The 23,715-nt window shown below is 38.0% G+C and overlaps 1 protein-coding gene across 3 annotated transcripts in view; it reads left to right on the top strand.

The window, feature by feature from the left end:
* The first annotated feature begins 1,449 nt into the window (after positions 1-1,449).
* MEI4 (meiotic double-stranded break formation protein 4) overlaps positions 1,450-23,715 on the top strand; it is a 76,404-nt gene continuing 54,138 nt past the window's right edge. For all 3 annotated transcript variants that reach the window (XM_061358387.1, XM_061358386.1, XM_061358385.1), the window contains exons 1-3: positions 1,450-1,500; positions 10,452-10,700; positions 21,848-22,407. In XM_061358387.1, coding sequence (XP_061214371.1) covers positions 1,455-1,500; positions 10,452-10,700; positions 21,848-22,407 — 855 coding nt within the window. In that variant the 5' untranslated portion in view covers positions 1,450-1,454. The remainder of the gene's footprint in view (positions 1,501-10,451; positions 10,701-21,847; positions 22,408-23,715) is intronic.

Here is a 23,715-nt window from a genome sequence, read left to right as displayed (position 1 = left end):
GCAAATCATCTGCATCACTTACTTGCACAAAAGATGCGCAAATAGTGATAAATTGTAGCTGCTGGTATGTCATCATAATAAAAGGCTAGAGAATGTTTAGTATATTTTTTCTCCTGGGTTTCACTGAGAAAGTAGTGCTGCCAGAAAACAGTCTCTAAATTATTAAGCCTAATTTATTTTTGTCATTTGAAGTCTAAAATGAAAGTTCTAATGTGTTAACAGTTTTCTGCACTTTGGATGGTAAATTTATTTTTCCAATTAAAAACAAGTACATAATTTCAGAAGTCTACCACTGTATATATGGATAAAAAGTTTGCTTTTTGAATAAAGTTATTAAAGTTAGATTCCCCAAGAACAAAAAAGGGATGAGAATTTTAAAAGTACATCGTTTGTCACATCTGAATACTTCTGTCTTTAGAAAGATCAATCCCCCCCACTTAAGAACTTGATGTATTGTGACAAGCCTAACTGCACCTAATGCATCTGACTTCACTACTTACTTCTTACCTTTCCACCTATCCTCCATCCTCACCGTTTTCAACTGAAAAGACTCCATCTTTGGCCAACAAAGCCTTTTCAGCACAGATCAGGTGAAGAATATAATTTCACATACACAATTTTAAGTTAACTGGTGAGCTTTGATTAGTGTCTCATCTAAGAGGCAGCTTCTATTTCCAATGTACTGTTAAAGAAATACTGATTGAAATTTTATTATCTTATTTGCTCTTAAAATATCCAAATTTAGGAAGTGTTAAGGCCAGGCTGGACAGAGCTTTGAGCAACCTCGTCTAGGGGAAGGTGTCCCTGCCTGTAGTAGGGGGGTTGGAACTGGATGGTCTTTAAGGTCCCTGCTAACCCAAACCATTCTGACATTAATCAACAAAACAGTTCAAGAGACCTTTATGCAATTTATAGGAGTAAATATGCCACTATTGCTTTAAGTAAAACCATGAGGGGCCCTTTCAGGTGACTGAAGTCAGCTCAGGCACCTCGACTATTAGCAGCCCGAGGGTGAAAAACAAGCGTGGGGCTAGAGCCTGCACCTACTCCCCTCCACAGGGCTAGGCTTGCCCAACCCCTGCCAGCAGCCACGCTCCCCACCCTCCCCGGGGGAAGCCCAAGGGGCCTTCAGAGGTCTCCTACAGGGCTCCTCTGCTTCCCTTCCTCACCTTCTCGACTAGAGGCAGTATTTCCCTTTGCATCAAGGTGGCCTTTGTCCTCATCTCGTCCCTGGTTTGCGAGCAGGAAGTTAGGCCCCCCATCATGAGATGAACACAAGTGGACAAAGGACGACCTGTACCCACCGGCTGCCACCGAAGTGCGCCAGGACCGGGCCTAGACGAGGGGCTAGCGGCGCCCAGCAGGGGCAGTCAACTCGTGTCCCGCCCCCCAGGGCGGCCCCTTAGCTCTGGGCGCCCGGAAAGGCCATTGCTGGCCTCTGCTTGCTCATCGCCATGGAGCCGGGGAGTAGCCCCGGCGGCGTGGCTACCGCTGCAGCAGGTGGGTTGTGGACCGGAGCCGTAAGGGCTTTCCGTGTGGCAGCGGCCTCCCTGCGGCTGGGCGAGGGCTCCGGGCGGGAGGCAGACCTCTGAGGAGGTGCGCCCCCAGGCCTGCCTGCTGCTCGGTGTCGTGGGCTGCTCGCCTCGGCCGTGGCTGTTACGGCGTCTGGAGACATCGTCGTGTAAAACCCCGCACCTTTTGGTGGAGATGGGGGTCTGTCGAGACAGCAGAGGCCGGTCAGGCTGGATGAGGCTGCTGGGGCTGCCTCTGCTTGAGGGCAGCGAGTGGGGAGTCTCGGATGGGCAGGCTTGGGAGTTTAGGGATTGCTTTCCTGACTAAAGGTTTAGTTTATTTGGTTTGATTGGAAGGAAGTGCCAGCCTTCACATGAAAGCTGCATCACTTCTTTGTTATTAATGAAGAAGAGAAGCCATGAATTACTTCTGCCTGCATGTACTCAGATTCTTAATTTTCTCATATCTGACAATTCTGATTTCCCCCCCCGCTCGTTTCACCCAAGTCACAAGAGCACTGTATTGTCAGAAAGTTATATGGGGTAGATGTTCGAATTTGATTAACATTGTTAATGCTCTGCTTGTTAGAATATGGTTGCATTAATTATGCAAGTACAACAGAAAAGAGTTATCAAAGAGTTATTGGAAGAGTTATCACAGTGTTTTTACCTGAAACTGATGATTTCTTTTGCTAGTGAACTGAAGTTACTGTTTCTGATCACTCTGTCCTTAGGAATTTAGAAATTATAGTGCTCAGTCTTACATGTTTTTCTCAATGACCGATGGAAAAAAATAACACGTAATTTTGTCTTATTTCCTGGTTGTTTTCTTAATTTGGATAAGCTAGTAATTGGGCTGAATTAAAGTGTAAAAAATAACTTGTCTATGGACTTGGCTGCAAATGCTTGGAAAGTCACTTATGTGGTTCACTCTTTTACAGCTTTCAGTGCTTCATAAACTAATATTCAGACACTAAGTATTTAAATGTGGTTATAGTTATGTTAGTATTTATAGTATATGTAAGACTTCATTCTTCATTGCATACTGTATGCTTTTTGAAGTACTAGATTTTTACTATTCCGGCTGTTCTCCATGTTGTCTTGCAAAGATTTGCTTTCATTTGAACGATTTTATTGTTTATTCTGCCAATATACATTTTGTGTAAGAAAGCCAAGAACAAGGCTTTTAAAACACAGCAGATGCTGTTTAGTAACTTAACCTGAAGGAAACTTGTTCACTGAAAGATACCAGTCTTGCAGATTAAACTGTTGAAATTAACCTGTTCAGGTAAAGGCTGAAAATGTGCAATTGAAAAGGAAATTATGGTGATATTTTAGTCAATATACTTCAATGTGGAAAGAGGAAAGGTGCAAAATAATCCCTGTATAATGCTCCAAACTACATGATTGCCTTTTTTTAAATTAATTTTGCTTTGAAATTCTTCATTTGAGGGCTAATGCAGTCTTTGGGATATGTAGAACTTTGGAGATAACAGCTGCTTTCTTGTTGCAGTTTGAGTATGTAAAGACTGGGAGTATTTTCCACAGTCGAAAATGCCAACTGTAAATATGCACTTTCTGTAATTATTATTAGCACATATGAAACTTAGACCATGAAATTCAGGCAATCATTTATGGTCTCATAAAGCTGTAATGAAAAGTATATCCTCAATTTACAAACTAAATGGATTTATATCCAGAGGCTTAAGTGATCACAGTTTTGTTTTGGTACAGGAAGAAACCTGTACTGGCATAAGAACAGATAAATTGACACCACTGAGTTATACTTTGATTTCTGAACTGCAGGCTTTATAATAAATTCCTTTTTCTGCATGTCTTCAAGAAGTAAGAATAGTAAAGGAAAACATGGTACTGTGTGCCAGATTTGTTAGATATCATTGGAAGTGATAGCAGAAAAGCCCTGTTTGAGGAGAAGAAAGAGTGCAAAAGGAAGAACTTGCAGCTTGTACAGAGAACGTATGCATAATTTAAAACAAGAAATCTCAGGCTTACATTAGTGTTTTTCATTTGGCCTATTCTAATGTGAGTAGAGCAGAAGTGAATCCTTTAGGACTTCTGTGTTGCATAAGCTGTCCTTGCTGTCAATACTTTGTAATGCTTTTTCAAGAAAATTGCCAGAGCTGAACTTCTGAGTGATTTGGGATTACCGTATGTTAAATCTGATTTGGTATTTCTCCTGTAGGTGGGCCAGTACAACAACATGTTAGAAAAAAGACAGTTAAAAAAACCCTGTCAGGTGGTTCTATTCAGAAACCAAAGTGCCAGACTAGTCCAAACGTGGAGTTAGTCTAAGCATATAGTTACGGAAGTATCTATATATATACTTGTAGTATCTTAAGTTGGGAGTTTACACAGTTTAACGTGGGAGGAAGTAGTTTCCTCGTGTAATCTTACTGAAGAGAGGTGCACAGTAACTTTATGAGGGGCCAAACTGATTGGTTTATTCTCTTTTAATTCTGGGCATACTTGCTGCTTCCCATGTGTTTTACTTTGCACCTGTATGCTATTTTGTTTGTGCACAGTGTTTAAATGTTCACAAGGTTATTCTCACAAGTTTTTTCCATGATTATTTTCTTGTAGAAAGCTTCCCCCCCAGCTTATTTCCACCGCCTCTCCCCCCCCCTCCCCCACCCCCCAAGATATTAAAAAGATCTAGGATTACAAATTTCTTTTAAAAGAAGGTGCTGATTTTAAGCTTGCAAAATTTCTCTTATTAGTTAGTCACTTGAATAGCTTTTTGAATGTCTCAGCTTTAGGTGCCTGAGATGCACCAACTTGTCTCATTGAAGTTAGCCGTCTACAATACATGTATGTGGAACTGATCTAGTTATCTTAACTATCTGTAGAATCCTGGGAGGGAAGTGAGTGTGTTCCTGGGCCATGACTTAACTTCATCACAAAGTAGATGTACAAATCACTTGGCGTATTTTCAACAGTTAAAATATCTGTTTCTGCCCATTGATCATAAAGGAAGTCTAGATAGCAAGCTCAGCTTCTAAACTGAGGATTTCTGTAGTTAAGAGGAGATAAATCATGCCTCTAAAAGGTTACTGAAATACTGAGCGAGTATGCGTGCATATGTCTTTAAGTGCTATGGAATGCTTATAATTGAGGATCTTTAAAAAACTTTTTTAATGTAATTTGGTTTTGGAGAATTTATATGAGTTGATTTTAGAAGCAAAAGTTACTTAAAGGTTAAATTGTTTGAAGAAATTAATTCTGTTACATTTTAATCAAGTTTCCTTGTGCTTTTGACATACTATATTTTAAATATTTATTGTTTTCAGTATCACTTTAGCATCTTGACTCCATAAAAAAAAATAAATGCTGGCTTAGTACCACAGACTCATTGCTTGCAGAAATAAAAGCAACTGAAAGCAATAGGCATGTGGTACTAAAAGCAAGTTTTTCCCTCCATGAGTATGTCCACATCAGATAACTTTGTGTGTTGTGAGTATAGGTTGTTTAAAATTGACGCTGTGGAGTAGGCTTGGTTTAATATATGTTTTTACAATAAAAACTGCTTAATTGGAACACAAGGCATACTTTAGTTCATCTTGATTATGCAGCTGTCCCATTATCATTATTTATTGTCTATACGAAAGACAGTATTATGTTAGGCATGCCAATTAAATCAAGTTTATTTTATTGTTGCTTAATGTTATGGCCTTATGGGTCTGCAGCTCAGCCCAGTTCCGCTAGAGCACTCACAGCATTTTGTGCTCTATTATAATGAGTCAATATCTTAGTTGCTATTGTGTAATGCAGAATGAGGTTACAAAGATGCGGGTAATTTTTTCACCTTTATCCGCAGCGTGTAATTGATAGACAAAGTAAAAATTGTGGCAAAGAATCAGTTTTTCCTATTTGTGCCTTTAAAGACACACCATATACTTAAATTTAGAAGGAAAACATTTTTTAGGCTGTTACATACTATTTTTTAGGGTTGATGAAGATTTTTAGCCATGTAGTAGTGATGAATGACAATTGTTTCTGTTCTGATAATAGATGGTCCATCTGTTATAAATGTGAAGAAAACTTGGTTGTTGAATGGCTTGGAAGTTAAATGAGTTATAATATACTTTGTGCCTTACTCTGCTAAATTTTAAAGTATTCTGTATGATCTGAGTAACAAGTAAATGTCTCATTGTAAGCAATTAGGTTTTGTCTATGAGATCTGCAGAAGTTTCTTCCATTGTTAACCATAAATTTCATGGGCAAACTTAGAGACCATGCGTAAGGTGTGTGATTCTGTGGCATAAATGAATATTACTCAAATGTTGAATTACTTCAAACAAGAAGTAATGGTTTTATTTTGAGGTGCCTCAAATTGCAATATAACAGCCCAGTTTCCCCAGTTGCTCTGTGGCTTCCCTGATTCCAAGGTCAGACAGAAAACTGTAGCACTCGGAAAAGTAAATTACCTAAAATTATCCACCTGCCTTACCCATAAAAACCCCTGAAAGACTTCTTAAAGTCTCTAGAGCTGAGGATTCATATGTGCAAAGTGAGTTGCTCATTCCTTGTTGGGTGGGTGCAGCACATGCTGCTCTTCTTCTGGGTAGAAGAGCCCAGAGCTGGCTGGGAAAGACCAATGAGCATGGGCCCAGGAGCTGGGGAAGGCTTATCTCAAGCTCACTGGCTTTTTCTGCAGGGAGCAGACCGTTTTGATCTTATTGCAGACTTAACTGTACCCCTTTCTAGATTACGCCTGTCTGGGAAGCTGATTCCTCTAGTTCAGGGGTGCTAATGCAAAGAATAATGAAGTAATCACGCCTGCACTTCTTTTAAAGACAGAAAATTGTTAACCCTGTGAGCTTGTTGACAGTGGTGGATTTCTGGCATGAGGCAAAAAAAAAACCAAACAGCATCCAGTAGTACTTTTATTTTTTTCCCTCTTGAGACTTAATTTGGTATTGTGTGCAGCAGTGAAAGCAACTGCTGTGGATTCAGGGGCTGGGCTGTTCAGCTGTGTGTAGTTAACAGTGAAAAAAGAAACGAGGTAAGAGAGCAGAGGATCTTCTGACAGCTGTGAGAGATTTCTAGGAGAGGAAGGGATGTTTTTGCACCAGGATAGGCTCAGAAATTGTATTTGTTTCTTGAAGATGTCACATCTTTGACCTCGACTTCCAGACTTTGACATGTTATCCATATGAAAGTGGGATCTACTAGCGAAGTACATAAACAGCCCTTTTATGGGGTTGCAGGGTTTTTTGAAATAGGGTATTTTTATCACTTGTTAAAATTTCTTGAATAGTTTAAGTTTAGATGCAAGTTTCATGGCTTTAATCGATGTTTTAAGTTTTTAATAACAATGAATTGTTTAAGGCTTTAAACAATAATGTGTAACCTTTGAAATTTGGAATGGAGCTAAATATGAAGCTTCTGACTGAGATGAAAACTGAAAAGGTGGTCATCTGAAACTAGTGGTTTCTTTTGGTTTTTTTTTTTTCTTCTAATTAGTGGGAACTGTTTCTTCACATGTTGCAGAGAGAGTCAAAACCAAGGTGAGACTTGCCAGAAAGGTTATCTTGCTGTAGTTAATGGTGTAATACGAGTTGCTGCATTCAATGCAGTTGCAGAACGCTGGTACTAGCAGGTTGACGGAGTTGGGTGGTGCTTATGAATCAGATTTATCCTGGTTCCCTGTGTTATCCTGTTTACTGTTTATATCTGTGGTCCTGAAAGGATCTTACCTCTTAGTTTCCCTTGGTTATGTAACACAGAGCTGTACAGGACAGTTCCTGACTTCATGTAATTATTTCTGCAGCTGACTAGCTACTCAGCAGCCTTCCATGGCTAGGACCTCAGCAGGGCAGTGGGTCCTCAGTATGCTCTCCCTGCATGAGGGTTAGAAGGCTGGAGAGAGAGGGGGGTGTCTCTTTCTTGTGCAGGAGATCTGGAGACCCAGTCCTGTTTGACAGTGATGTTAGTTGTGCTTGCCCTCTGAGTGCGCTCCCAGTATCAGCTTGTAGGTTGAGAGGTTTGCATAGGAAACTTGTCACAGGACGGTATCTTTGTTAGGCTCCTAGCAGAGTTTGCAAGGGGTTACTGGTTCCCTCCCTAGCACTGAGCAAAGGGTCAAGTGGAGCTTTGTTAGTAAGTAGTTATTATCCCTGAGTAACTTGGGTACCAAATGTATTTTGGTGGATAATTCTTGATCCTGTCAGTTCCTGTTGGACATACTTTGGCATTAGGGGCTAGGATTAGACTGGTGACTTCTTTCTGCTCTTGGCCTAGTTCTATTCCCAGATTTCTGGTTTGGTTGTAAATCTTTTTTCTAGCTAACTACTGGTGTCGTTTCTGTGCTGATATGAGCAAAAATTGCTATTGGTAAAAGTCTGTAGCTGCCAATATGCTTTTAGTGGAGTGTGTTTGCATTTGGTGGTCTTTGATGCAGCACTTCCTGAGAGCAACAGAGGCTGTGCAATTTTTGCTAATGCACAGTTGGCCAGCATCCCTGTACTTCTAACAGCATTATCCAGTGTTATTTTCTAAAAGATTTTTACAGTGGTTTCTGAGAGAGCACTTGTCTCTTTAGGAAAGTGTGAAAAACTTGAATCAACTCTTAAAACTGCTTTTCATTCCACAAACTTCTCTTTTCAGAAGAGCTGTATGTTTTCTAGAAAATCTTTACAAAATCTACTGTTTGTGGAAACAGGTATGCCACTATTTTTTAATAATTGCCTGGTTTTAAACTAGAGATTTTGAGATTACAACAGAATGCTCCAAAAACTTCTTTGATTGTATCTTGTTCCTAAGAAGAACAAACTTCCGTGATGTGCTGCTTTTTCTTTTTTCTTTTTTCTTTTTTTAAAGGCATGTTTGCACATGATTATTCCAGAAAATGTGTGATTTTTATTTTTTCCCCAGAGTGAAGGTACCTCAGGAAATTCATTTGGTGTAAGGCACTTCTACTATAGAAATGGGTCTGTATAAAATGCTAAAAGGAAAAGGCCACCATCAAAAACTAAATTTTATTACTTCACTGTATGTCCTAACTGTTAAAGTGGAATGCTATTTAAGATTACGATGATTGTGATTTGTGGGTTTAGATTTGTGGGCTGAGATTTGTAAAGTGTATAGTGGTGAAGTATCAGTGGTCAAATAAATAGCTAACATTGACTTTTCTTTGTAGTAGTATGTCATGTGAGTAGAAACAAACAGAGCATGATAGAAAAGAAGGTGTTGATGGTAACTAATGATAAAAGGCATCTGATCATTCTTGAAATGCTGAAACTAAATACCATCCCCTAACCCACAGTGAAACGGTCCTTCTGCAACTTCCCCTAAATGTAATTTAAAGGAAGATGCTACTACTGGCAAAGCATGTTACAAAGTACGAAGCAACTCTTATTTGTCCTTTTTCAAAAGGAAGATGAATCAGAAAGCTTTTGCAAAGTAGTCTCTGGAGATACCAAAATGATAAACCAGCAGTGAAATACATTTGTAAGGCATCCTTCTGCCTGCCTTAATTTGTGGCTCTGCTCTGTAAGGAGCTTTGTAAGAATGGAGCTCGACAGACACTGAGTAATACCGGGCTAAAACTTCTATTAAGAAGACAAGATAATCTGGGGAGCATCTTTCAGGTTCAAAGCCAAAGATTTTTGATACATTACTGTTACTTATTCTTCTTTCAATGTGATTCTATGTATTTCGTTTTATTCGCAGTTTTGAAGGCAGTTCAATTACTTTCATGGTTCTGTATTTGTAAGACATTTCCTTTGATGTATAAGGCAAACAAGAGTCTTATATCAGTTTGTTGTCCCACAGAGGTGCTGATCCTTTGAGGCTGAGAATTAACTTCAGCTTTTCACTGGTATTCTCAGATGTGAGTGGAAAGGTTGTGTGAAAGAGATTTTTTACAATTTACAAGTAAGAAATGTTGCAAAACATACTGTTTATTTCATGCATAACTGCTTTAAACAGTAGGTATAGATAGTAGAGTTCAGTTTGTAAAGGCTTACTCTTCCATTAGTTTTCAGAGTGCACTGGTGGCATAGACTAGGTGTTTTTTGCCCTGACATAGTTTCAAGTGGAGAACAGTATATTAAAACAGCTGTAGGTGGATAGATCCCAACGAATATTTGCAGTTTAATCCTTGTGCTCTGTACGTTTCAAAGTGTAACTGACTGGTGTGTCTGAATGGACAGTATGGAAGGAATTCACAGGAATTGTTTGTGCATTTCAGAAGCATTTGAAAGGTGAAGAAAATACTCAAAATGTAGCTCTTTCTGAGTCCTACAGTGCCCTTTACCCCATCCTGACTGTTTGCAACAGAGCTGATGAAACCATCTTCATCACTTACCTTGCTAGCCACTTGCATTACTTTGAAGATGTCTGCATAGACCTCTCTGCAGGTTTGAGGCTTAATGTAGGCTTAGAACTGCAAGTGTGCAATACTAAGTGTCCAATATCAGAAACTGACAACAACCTCAGAAGTGTTATCTTTTGAGTACGGGGACTTTTTGGTATACGTCCAATAAATTGTATGTATTGTGCTTAAGCTAAGTATAAAGAAGTGCATATGCATTCTTTTTCTGGGGAAAGGGTCAGGATTTTATTTGAGGTTTGTATTTTTAGTGCTTTCATCTTTGTTTTAGTGGAGGTAACATTTGCATTTAATATTTCACTAGGATAAACCTATTTGAAGTGCTGTTTCCACAGTTATTCTCAGATGCTGCCTGAATTTTATTTTTACAGCTAGAGTGCAGCTCATGTATGTTTTATTCTCACGTTGTGCACAGATGCTTATATTTCTTCTCTTTTCCTTGATGATTTAGAAATGCACTAGCAATAAGATAATTGGTCTCACTGTTGAACAGTTTTCAAAACCAAGAAAATACTGTGCATAATTTCCTTTTAGCCCAGCCTCATAGTGAAGTTACTTTTTTGTTTTCTGTTTTTCTAATGTAATAGAAATCAAAGGCAGAAGACAAAATGAAGTTTGGTATTTGAAAATATCAAAACTAGCATTGGCTTTTGCAATTATCCACTCAAAACCGCCAGGGAAGAGTTGCAAAGAATACACTGAGCATCTTGCCCAAACTGTATCTAAACGAGATTTTGGATGGAAATTGAAAGTTGAAGTGCTGGAAGCTGAAGTTCTTAGATTACGTCAGGAACTTCTTTTGAACAAGATCTGTCCCGTATTCTGCTTGGAAAACGGTAAGTTTCTGAAATAGTTTCTGATAAGTTTATGCCTTGAGATTTTTAGTAGGTTCCCTGATAGAAAAGTTGATGCAGCTTTACTGCAATGCTTTCATACTGAAATGGTAGCTGCTTTATTGCCTTTTGAAAAGGCTTCTGAATTCTAACTTTGAGAGGGGGAATGTATTAGACTCTGGCAAGAAGCTCTAAAGTTTTGCTTTGGGGTTTTTTTTGTTTGGTGGTTTGGTTTTGGTTTGGGTTTTTTGTTTGTTTGTTTCTTAGTAATAGACCTTTCTCTCTACAGAAGTGATTCAGTGACTGTTCATAGTTATTTTTTGTGTTATTGTTTGTGTGTGTTCTCTGCAACCCTGTTACAAACATGATGTTTATTTACGAATAAAAGTAACTTTCAAGCTGTCATTTGCATCAGGTGTCTTAATGTTGTGAAGAACTGATTGCATGCGATGCATATGATTAGGAGAGATTTTTTGTGGATTGAACAGAGCACTAGAAACTAAATCAATTCAGCTGAAACTTCAGTGTTCCAAGGCTAACTTCTTAAAGATTCTTTACCCTAAGCTGCTGAACTGAATAATATTATCTCATTTTGCAAAGTAAGCTCTCCTGGTTGCAAGACAGGGGGAGAAAAGCAACTATCCCTGGTGGAGAGTACCTTTGAAAGACCAAAAAATGCTAGCTAATTTTCATTGCCCTAGTCACAGTGAAGTTTGTTCATAGACCTAAAATAGGATAAATCTTATGTAATATTAGATGTCTACAGCTGCACTAATTTTTTTTTGTGCTTTCTTAATTATCAGTACAGGGAAGTAGCATGCTTACTCTACACTTTGTGGTTCATTTGACCCATTGTGATATTCACTAATATGGATATGGTGAATTGTCCACAAAAGACATTCCATTATCTCTCTGCAATTGACAGGCTGTCTGGCTTTGGAAAAGTCCCATGCTTCAGAAAGGAGTTCAGGAAGTGCTCTTTGTAGATATATCTTTTTATTTTTTTTATGGTCTCAGCAGCCTGTTCAAACATACCTTGGGTAGCTGACCAAGTCTCATTTTTCAGTCAAGACAAACTTTTGTTTCAGTCTCTGTTTACCTAATGGAATCATAAATAGCAAAGATGCGTATGTGGTATTTATAATCCTTCTATATTGCTTCAGTTTCCCCTGGGTACAAAACCAATGCTCCACTAATTTGAAGGATTAGAGTATAGCTGCTTTTCACTTCAAATGTTTGTTTATATTTATGATTACAGTGTTGATAAATCTGTTAGAAAACCTTTTGGCATTTGAAATACGCATGGGAATTCACATCAGCCCCACCTGCTGTCCAAGACATAGTCTTTCCCTTCAGTTTCTCTTGAGCAGTTGGGTGTAAGAGAATAGTAATGTGAGGAAAATCAGAACTGTATCATAATTTCTCTTTCTTCATACAGATTTCTCTTAATATTGAAAGGACACTTTTGAGTTCTTGGAGTCTAGTTTTGAGACCACCATTTTCTGTGTTTTCTTCTATGTCTTCCTTTTGACTGTTTCTTTTGGTTTTGTTTTGGTTTTTTCTTCCCCCTCCCCCCCCTTTCCCTTCCTCTTTAAACCTTGGCATGACATATGAACCCTTCTGATAACGAATTTGAGCCACATGTTATTTTGGAAAGAATATGTTTTTCATCAAACAGATATAAGTGCTGAATGGGCATTCATGGTTATAGTTACACTGGAGACAAATGCTCAGTCTCTTGCTTTGGAGTAAAGAGCGTTTGTTACTGATAACTGATAGTATTATCTATTAGTGAGGTCTGTGCACTCTGGTGGTAATAAAGTTGATGATGTGTATTAATAGCGGAACATCTGTGGTTGACATTTAAAGGTTGTTACAAAGCCTGCCTGTAACGGGCCATTTCACCACTGGCATCATCTGCTCTGGTGGAAAAAAAAATCCTCTCTTGTGTGTTGTGCCAGTTTTGAGAGTTTTTGAGCCCATGGAGAATAGAAGCTAAAGTCTAGCCACTCCTGAGATAGGAAGACATAAGGAGCTTGAACCTAAGTTGAGAGGAGAGCTGGTCTAAGTGATGTTCTGTCCTGTTCATGTGAAGGCTACTACAAATTCATCAAGCCATTGTTCTGGTTTTTTGTTGATGGTATATTGCCCAAGTTTACCTAATATCACACTGGAGAAGTTGTCTTTAAGGCTGAGGATAGCTGTGCTTGTTCTTGTCGTCCACAGATACCATGGATCCTTCCTGCACTCATTTCTCCAGCCTCATTTTTGGAGTTGGTGTTCTGCTAAAAGCAATGCAACATTTTAAAAGAATTCAAACCCTCATATTTTCTTTGGCTGTTTGATATTCTCTAATAACCTTGTAGATGCAAAAGTACTAGAGTTTTACAAAATCCACCAGTGGAAAATCTTACACAGTAAGGATCAGATACTGCATTTGCATCTGCTGCTGCCTGTTGTGAGCTGGAGAATTTAAGTCCTTCAGCCAAGGTTCACTTTGCAGGTATATCTTCCTTTTCTGCATTCTGACTTTCCCACCTGCTGTTTGTAATAATAATAGTAGATCTTTCAGAGGCTTCTGGAATGATTAGAGACTGCCCATGGAGTTTCATTGCCCTGATGCGAGAAATTTGTGAGCTCTTTGAAGCTGTGATGCCTGTTTTCTTTCTCCACATAGCTGCACACAGTATGGATGCACAAGCACGTCAAGTAGAAAGAACAAAGTATCCCATTTTTAGAGATATGTTGTCTAAATTATTTTTGACCCACGTGAGTACTTCTTTGTCCTCAAAGACCCTAGAAAAGTTTGGGGTTCCTCACTGAGGGGGAGAAACATGCTTTGCTACATGATTAGGTAGTATGAGTTGATGCAGTTTAATGTGTTGTTTATAAAGTCACTGTGGTATATATTCCCTCACTGTGCTGTGTCTGGAAGTTCCTTATTTGACTAAGCAGCTGTCTTTCTGAATATGAGGACACTAGTACTCCTTTTACATGATGGTGCATTTGGTTGCATGTCAGCTATCCAAGGAAGAGGAGAAGCAAATCTTTTTGTAATTGTCATTTCATTATTCTTCACCTTGCCAGCATTGTCTTGAAAATCGTTTCCCTGAGAAGAAAAAAAAGTCACATTAAGCAAAATTTCTTACCTTACTTTGGTTCAGATTGAAATTTCACAGAAAGGAGGAAAGAAGCTTGTTGGTGTTATTCCAAAAGGAAGAATATAAAATATTTTGAGCATTCTGTTGCCACTTTGCTTTGGAGCTACATGGCAAGGCAAAGCATTGATGAATTGATAGATTTATGGATTGAAGTACCTGTCCTTTAAGACGAATTCCTTAGCTGCTATCAGCTCATCAAATCAACAGTCATATTGTTTCTTGACAGCTTCTGTTCAAGAGATCTGAAAAGCCTGCAGCTGTTACTCCAGCCTGAGAAGGCAGAAATACAGTACTCTACCCTTTTTTGCCAAGCATGTATTTTAGCAATGACAGTTCAGAGGATATACATTTATTGCTGTGGTTGCTTTTAGGCTGATACTCATGAAGGTTTCCAATTCAGTTATCCAGGGTATATGTTTAGCAAAACTTGTATTGAGTATGTATTATCTCTTCTTTAGCTTCACCTTCAATCTTGGTTCATATTATTTCCTTCTTATGCTGTGGGTAGGAATTTACTGAACTGTTTGCTCCTCTAAGTAAAAAGGAAAAAAAAATAAATAATCAGATTCTCTCCTTCCCCCCCCGCCCCCTTTTTTTGAATTATTCTTCCTTATATAGATCATTTAGAGTAGAACTTAATCTGTCATGCCCGAAGTCCCCTCCTGTGTTCTTAGCCTCCACAGTAGCATATGGCTGCCAACCCACCCTACCATAGTGTGCCTGTGTTTAGGGAGATGCTGAACTCTGAGTCAGAATGTGATTAACATGAATGTCTGATTTTCAGATGTGTCCTGAGACTGTGTTTGACTTCTCAGGATACTGTCCCCAAACTTCTGCTTCCTGTGTCAAGACATATGGAACAGCTTGTATCTCTTCAGGAAATAAGAGTCAGAGACAAAAGTATTTTTGTATCTCCTGCTTCACTCTAAGTTGGTGTGTTTCTTGAGGCAATTAATTGTACATGGGGAAAAAAGGAGGAACTTCCTTTGTTGATAAGTATGAATAAAGACACTTCAGTTGCCTTCTTGCTGAAGCTCAGACTTGCTGCAGAAGCAGAAGCATAAGCATATAGAATTGGAACCAACTAGCTCATCAGCTGAAGTAAAACTGATTATGGAAGATACACAGCTCCAGTTTACCAGCAGCCTTGTTTTGGGCCACAGAATTCACCTACTGCTTCCTTTTGTACTTCCCTGTAAGTCATAGTTTGTGTGTTTCTTGCCTAGTAGGAACAGGCAGAAACTCTGGGTACTAACCTTAAAGAGCCAGCATTTCCTCAGTAGAAGACACCAGGTAAGTCCTGCTTTTGAGAGCAGGAAGAGTGATAGCCAGTTAATTTTTTTCAGAATAATTAGATTTCAAGCCTCTGAAAGGACAGAACTCTCCTATGACTTAAATAGCTTACCTTGTGATGTTTCCTCTGCCTGCTTACATTAAAAGGAGTGGTGAGAGACCATAATTGATAATAGATTTTTATTTTTTTTTAAGCTTGTTTTCAAAGAGAAACCCATGAGATGAGTTCATAAAGATCAAACCAAAATGTATGCATATTCTTCAGCGTGTATGTTCTCTGTAGGCTTGTAAAGGAATCTTTCTCAATGGTGGGGGAACCAGAAGTCCAAATCAGACTAATAATAATAAAAACATATTAGTCTATTCTAGGAGAAATTACTTCCCTCCCCAGAAATAAGATGAAATGGTATGAAATGTTTAAAACTGCCCTGAATAGCACTTAGCAAAGATTTTAGTTTCTATGGCATGGCAGTAAGGTAGAGGAATGTAGACCAGAATTTTCATTTCGTGCTTAGGAATGTGATGTTTCTGCATAAAGAGATTTTTCCTCCCTCCCTGTGTTCCCCACATCCCAAAGGTGGCCTTCTCTCCTTACACATCCATAAGGGCAGCCCAGTCTAACCAAGAGCCATCTCAGCCTTTTTGTCTAAGGCATGATGGTGTCAGACAGGCAGTCCTTCAAAACTGAACTGTCATTTGTCATCTTAAGTGTACTACTGTACTCCCATGCTTCTACCAGCGGTACTAATACACATCAGCAGCATTGCAAGTAATGTCTAACAACGTAAAAATTATTTTTTGTAGGAGGGAATTGAGAACAGATACATGAGATGACGAAAATGAAGTTAAAATGTGTTTAGCTCTGATTTATGGGACTGTGGCTCTTGGAATATGATGATGAGATAAATCTGTTCCCTATAATTGTAGTGACACAATGGGGAACTTTATGAAAGCTGAGGCCTTTTCAGGATAATTAAATAAGTTAATTTGCAATCTGGAAAAAGCACCAGCTGGAGTGTAATGATTCACTGAAATCTCAGTACTGCTCCTTCCATGGATAACAGGTCTGTTTTAGTTTCTCCCTTTGAAAGCAGATGCTGTCTATCTTATCAGATGGCATTGCTACAGCTGTTCTAAGCACATACTTGGGGCAAAGGGCCCCAGTAAGCATCCTTTTCTTTCCAGATTTCTGTGTAAGGAACCCATTCAGAGGCAAAACCAACCCAATTGTCTGCAAGAGAAAATACATTATTATTTTATAAATTCCCTGTATAGGTAAGATGCATAGCTATTTTTAGGAATAAGGTTCATAAAAGCAAGTAGAATTCATAATTTATTGTAGATTCATCTCCTTTCTCCTGGGTAACAGAATTATAATTTTGGTGAAAAACGAATATATGGTAAAAGCACAAAAGAATTATGGCCATGGCAATTAAGATCCTGTTGCCTATAAATCTGTTGTGGGGAGCTAAGGATCAGACAGATTTTTTCCTTGGAAATACAGAACTAAGAATGGTTGAGTTTGGAAGGGACCACTGGAGGTCATCTTGTCCAACCCTCTTGTCAAGCAGGACCACAGAGAGCCAGTTGTGCAGGACCATGCACAGACAGCCTCTGAGTATCTCTTAAGAATGGAGATTCTACAACCTGTTTGGGCAACCTTAACCTAACTTGAACATAGATTAGAGTTCCTCAAGCAGATCTTTGTGGGCCTATGGATATATAAAACAAAAAAGCCGAATATTTATATCATGTTGTATTCAAGAAAGATATTTTTAGTACTGAACACCCAACTCGATTTCTTAGGGAGTTCACCTAATTTCAGCCTTCAGGTACAGCTGCACCTCAGTCATTGCTGTCTGCATTGGATGGTACTTCTTGCCTCTTAGTGAAGTTCAGTTTGTTTGACAATGCAAAGCATTTTTAATAAGACGTAGTTCAGTCAGGTAGTCTTCATAGGTAACATAGCTCCCTTAGTATCTTGAAATATCTCTAGCTAAAAACTCAAATTTCAGTCATCTCATTGAGAGGGTCAGTATTGTAAAGCATACAGTAGATCTTTTGTTGTGAAAGCTGCTTTGTGAGCAGTAACTGATACAAATCTATGTTTGTCACCTGATTATCAATCCTTCTATATCTATACTGCAAGTATTCATTATTTGATTTGAACTACAAAAGTTTGTGCTGTCTTCTGCAGAAATCCCCTAAAAATGAGTGTTTATATCCTCAAAATCCTTTTCACTTTGTACTGAATTATAAATGTTGAGATGCTTTATGTCAGCAAAATCCCTGATAAATTTAAGTATATGTTTCTAAGCCTTCCAAGAAGCATTTAAATCCTGGTGCCAAGCAGTTAATTTGAGAATTTTAGATACTCAGTCCTATATTCATTCATTTCTGAGAAATTATTGTGAAATGGCATAAAGTATGTCAGCATTAAATACCTTAGCTTTAAAGAGAAGAGCTTTCTTGTCCAAGCTGGTTATAAAAACCAACCAACCAAAACAACAGGGAAATGCAGAAGCAAAATGTGGTATACATGGCTTCTAAAATTTCTTCATTTAGAGAATCCTGAAAACTTTCAATTGTTTTTTCATAATTATTTCAAAATGTTAAAGTATGTGAGACAATAGTTTTTGCTTTGATTATATACAGAAGTTTGGCTTGGAGTTCATGAGGAGGAGAGCATTGTTTTTGTTCAACCAGCTAGCTTGTTTAGTCATGAAAACAGCAGAAGAGAGACAGGCTTACACATGAAGAAAAGATAAAGAAAACAGTCAATATGTGTGAGATTTAGTTTTTTGGTTTTTTTTTTTAAGAAGAGAATAAATGTGATTCATCATTCATGGAAAGTGTACTTGCAGAAACCAATCAGTGAAGATTAAATGAAGAATAACAGAGTCTCCTGAAAAACGTAGACGTGGAAATGTGAATACAATAGGGAAAAGTGGAAATAAATTCACATATGTTTTCATATCGTTTTAGTAGTTATTGACTGAACACCTACTTGGAAATCAGAATGCAGTATCATCAAAGACATCCTATCAATTGTAACTGAGTTTTAAGAGAGCTTTGTATGTCTAACATCATTTTTTTTTTATTTTCAAGTGATAATCAATGTGTGTTCTCTCAAAATGAGAGAATATAAACAATGCCTAATGCTTGAAACAGTAGTAATTTTTTCCTTTACAGAATTCAAACCATGTCTTCCCTTTTGTTTCTTATATCTGCCAACTTCAAGCCCATTTTCTCTTCTACAGTCTCGGGTTTTGGTGTAACTGCAGGTATATTAAGCTTTTCAAAAGACTTGAAGGCCATTTTATGATTTCACTGCAGTTTCATCAGCTAGGGACTCTTCCTCAGTTTTTAAATTTTTAACTACAAATAGGATGTGGCCTAAAACACTGTGCAGTCAGTGGCAGCCAGTAGCGCATTGAGAAAGCATTTTCTACCACCCCTGCTCCTGCTACATTACAGATGCTGCATTTCTTGTACTGTGTTGGCTAGTACCATGAGCTGGGTCATTCCCTTGTCTCATCACAGCTCTGAGAATCCTTATGATCTGACTGCTGGCAACAGGCATTTGGGAGGCAAAAGGTGTTTTCCTATCCTGATAAAGCAATGGGATCTTCCTTCTCCCATTCTTATCCCTGAACTGAGTCTTGGTGTCTGTATTAGGGTGGCTATTCAGAAGTGACAGAACATATTTGGGAGATGGATGGACTTTGGTGTATGTGAGAGCTCTGCTTTGTCAGGACTATCTGAAGATTCCATTATCGTAAGACTGATGGACATCTCACTCTGTTCTGTGGTCCCAAAGCAGGATGTGCATTTGAGTTCTTATGCTTCACAGAAATGCCTGCAAATGTTGGTTACATGCTGTACACTGTATGCATGTCACTCCTTTGTCCCTTGGATGACTGCTGATTTTCATGCTGGTCTGCAGTGGTGAATATGTAGAGTTCTTCAGCCTTTGCACCCCAAAGCTGTTCTTGTGACCTTGTCTTGCTTTGGGGAGCACACAATTCTGATTTTCAGCTCAGGATCTTAAGGTAGTAAGGAACTAAAGACCTAAATAGGAATTCAGAGTTTAAATATTTCCTGAATCTGATGTGACATATTTAAGGCCACTGTAAAATTGCTCATGTCCAGATATTTCATTACCTGTATAAAAGCATTGTAAAATTTTGTGGTGAGTTTATCATGCAAACTAAATTTTCATATTTCTTTTTCCACTGTTTTTATAGTCAAATAATCTTGAAATTGCTGTTTAAGGATTATTGTTAGTGTGAGGCAGTCTAAAAAGGCTGTTTCATTTTGGTTTGGGTTGTTTGTTCTTTTTTTTTTTTTTTACTTGATAACCACATGGTGTGATTATCAAGGCTACTTTCTCATTTGTGGGTAAGTACGAAGTGATTAGTTTACCTTCTTTCAAGAATAAATGGTAAGTTGTTTATAGACATTTTGAGGGAAATAATGAGTGTTTTCTGGTAGGTGATTTATTTAAAAAAAAAAAAACAAACTTCCACCTGCTCCCAGATGACTAGAACATATAAATAACTGAACATTTTTAAAGCATTTTGTATTACTCGTTGAACTGGAAATATGTTGCTATTGGGGACATACTGTAACAGGGTTTTCTGGAAACTCATCATGGCAAAGGAGTTTGATGTCTCAGTGAGTAGGAACCTTGAGCATAAATGCAATGTTGTTTCCTACTGGTAGGAAGGTTTTACTGAATATACTACCTCTTTTATTTGGGGACAGCCTCAAGTTTGGTTCCTACTGATTTCTGTATTATTTCTGTATTATTATTTACTTCCCTTTTTTCTTCTCTTTTCTTCTCCTTTCTTCTACCACTGCTATTTCTCCCCCTCTTCCCTTTCAACAAGAGAAGCAGTGAACACACGTACTTTTTTTGCACATATTTCTTGCTTTGCTTCTTTTGACTCCTGGCATTACATCCTCTTAGCAATTTTCATGTTGCCCCATGGGTTTAAGAACAAGAACAAAATACCCACACAGTGAAACTCATAATAGATGGATTCCCTAGAAGGGCTTATTTTCTGTAAACAGCACCAAAAACAGCTTTCATTTTTTTTTCTTCTGGAATGTCTTTTGCTCAAAACCTTAGAGAGAAAAGACATGAAAGATTGATGCCTGCTTTTGTTATGCCATGGGAAGTGTGCTTTGCTTGTTTGCTTGCTTTTCCAAGTTTGGGTATGCAGGGCATTTGGGAACAGTGTTAATATATAAAATGCTAGGCTGGCCTTACAAGCCTTGCTTTTGCTATCTCCTGCAAATGTCGTTTGATTTCCCTACAGTTAGCCCTTTTATTTTCCGTGAGTCGGTACCAATTGTGTTCAATTTTGAGTATGCTTGAAGATTACAAGGCATGAAACTCAACAATAAATAAACCACATTTCCAGTTTTCATCTCAGTAGTAGTACCCTCATTGGCTGGTCTGTTTTCTGAAACTGAAGTAATGGTAAGGATTCAATTTGAAATTGTGTATTTAATGAAGTCTGTATAAACTTTTTTCAGTAATGTTTTGTTAGTGTACTGAATGCTGGTGTTTGGTGCCTGCTGATGTTTTCTGCGTTAAAATGCCTTTTTTTTTTTTAGCTTGCCATGAAATAAAACATTTATTTCTCATTGGGCCAAACCATTTATAAAATCTTTTTATTCACTTAAGAATATAAACACAGAGGTATTGCTATGGACCCTTGTAGAAAATAATAACAGTATATGCATTTTTTTTAAGAGGGAGAGGAGAAGCATTTTGTGTCTGTGACCCAGTAAGCAGGGCACAAACAAGAGGTAATCAGATGGAGCCTTGCCTTGTGGCACTGAGATGTTTGTTTGTTGGCCTTCCAATTCACTGCTCTAATGTCTCATGCTTGTTTTGACTGTAATCTTTTGGCACAGGTAGCATAAAGCAAAGAGGGAGTCTGTTATCATCTAGTACTGAGTTTGTGCCCAGAGGCACTGACTCAAATGTATCTAATGTGTGAAATAGAATGAAAGAGATTCTACAAGGGTGTATGAAAATAATTTAATAGTGTGAATGCCGTGCATACCTCCTGTAATAAAGTTTGTGTGCCTTTGAAGAAGATGGTATGAGATAGGTGATCACTGAAGATATTTTTTATTCTGAATGTTTTCCTCTGTTAAATAATAGAAAAAAATCTCAAGTATAATGTTCTTTTCAACTTTGACTTTGTTAGAATTCCTTACCTGATGTGGGGAGGAAGAGTACAAATAAAAGAAATCTCATTTGACATGGTTGGGTCTTTTAAAAACAATCTGAGTTTTTGAGAATAAAAGTAATGAAAATGTTGGGGGACCAGAAATTTACATGCATTTCCTTCCCAGGGAATTAATGGGAGAATAAATGAACAGTTAAATTGTTCGTGTGATGTCCACTTAAATGATATATGTGAAAATTCAAAGCCATAAGGAATTTTAAACTCAAAATTACTATTCATATTGCTATGAGCATAAAACATCTTGCTCTCAAATACACACTACCTTCTGAAAGTTTATGTTACTTTCTTCCAAAGCTAAATTCTAGTCATGGGAAGTTCTTGGGGAGCAAACATGTATGCTATGTGAATTTTGCATGGAAACAAAAGGAAAAAGGATATATGACACTTTCCATAAGAATGTATTGTAATTTTCACATTTGTGTTTCAGGAAAACCAGATGCCTCTGCTGAAACTCTTCTGGATCGGGACTGTATAAACCCTGTGAGTTACTCAAGCCAGCTAGAAGACTCTGGATGTGATGTCTCTAATGACTATGCATTCAATTCTTTAGGCATAGCTTCTGATTTTCACCAATCTGAACATAATGTTGACACTTCTAAATGCTTGTTGGAAAGAGTTCCCCCACTGAGTCTGTGCAGTACTAGCAAGGAGAAGTCTTTGACTGCTCCAGTGCAGTTTTTGCAACATCTGCTTGAAATAAGAAAACTGTCAGAAGAAGGAATCCTTCAAGCAGACTTCACAGAACTTGAGAATGATTCTTTCACCATACGCAATTCAGTGTCTCAGTTGCTTGATGGACTGACTGTTTTTTACAACAGTCCTAAATTTCCGGTTTCAGATTTTCTTACTGAAGCAGTTTCTGTTTTGATCAGTTTCATAACTAATAATAAATTATCTAATCATGTTTTGAAGAAGTGTTTCAAGAAGCTGGAAGAATTTAAGAAAAATCTAATACAGATTATTTTAAGAAACAGCAATGTCAATAGGGTAAGTTTAAAACATCTTACATCTTTCCTATGCCATTTCAGTATACTGTAGTATTCTCCTGTATTTTATGCACTTTTAAAATATTAGTTTGTCTTATTATAGTTTGAAGGGTACTTGGAGATTTTGGTGATTGTTCTTTTTTTATAATATGGACATTTTTTTGCTCTAAAGCATTTGAAAAAGTTACTGCTCGAGCATGCAAGTTCTTCTGTTCTGCTCCTGACTATAGGACTTTTTAAAACTGTTAAAATGGCAGATGAAAACAACTTTATAGAAAATATGAGAGAAAACCACATTGTTCCACCTGATATATGAAAATATATTGTAAATATTCACAAAGTAATGACTATATGATTTCTTTATTCTTTCTTGTGCACCTAGATTAAATAAGTTGGTTTGCTTCTGATAACCTCTGTCACTCTCTATACATTTGCAAATTTGTGTTTTAAAAGTAAGTCAGCAGATGAGTGAGGAATTCAGAACTAGCATGTCCCCAGCACAGACAGCAGCAGGCCTGAATTACATTTTGTCTGCATTCATTATTATGCACTGTTCCATGCATCATCTTGTTAGTTTCCTCATTCAACTGAAATATCCCTAGTCTGTCTTCACAAGGCTTCTCATAAGTACTGAATTCCATGTCTGTCTTAGGGTTTTTGGTTTTTGTTCTGTTAAAAGGCAGAGTAACTTGGAAAAGACATGGTAGAATTGTTTGAGACTTAGATGTGCCAATATAGTGTCCACATGTATGTAAACTACACTACCATTATAGTAAATGAAGATTGTATCCCAATAATCCATGGAGCCTAATGAATGCTGACCGGGTACTAGGTCCCTACGTTAGGATGGGCTCGAAAGTTGCCTTTAGCAAAATGAGAACCTAGACATCTGCTACACCTGTGGACAGATAGAATCATAGAATGGTTTGGGTTGGAAAGGATCTCAAAGATCATCCAGTTTCAGCCCCACTTCCTCTAGACGAGGTTGCTCAAAGCTCCATCCATCCATGCCTGACACGACATGCCAAACAGCGCTGGTTGCATGTATTAGACACAGCCATTTTCCACCAGTTATCTTTGTGTTTTGCTATGTTTTGTTCCTATGCTTAAATGAAAATTATTTTGAGAAAGTTTCTCTGTACAATAAGGTTAATCTTTCTCTGTCCAAAACCTGTTTTTAAGGAAGAAGAAGCAGCCTTTCACCATTCTTGAAAATCTTCATTGAAATCGTGTTCACTGATTAGTTTAGGTTGGAAATCTGTCTCAATTGCAGGTTAATCCCATTTATTGTGTATGAAGTATTTACCCA

The sequence above is a fragment of the Neopsephotus bourkii genome, unplaced genomic scaffold (assembly GCF_033783945.1).
Source record: "Neopsephotus bourkii isolate Nb327-2 ecotype Australia unplaced genomic scaffold, CSIRO-AGI_Nbou_v1 NB_941, whole genome shotgun sequence".
NCBI lineage: Eukaryota > Metazoa > Chordata > Aves > Psittaciformes > Psittacidae > Neopsephotus > Neopsephotus bourkii.
The sequence above is the reverse complement of the archived record's forward strand: the minus strand, read 5'-3'. Positions and strand labels throughout refer to the sequence as shown.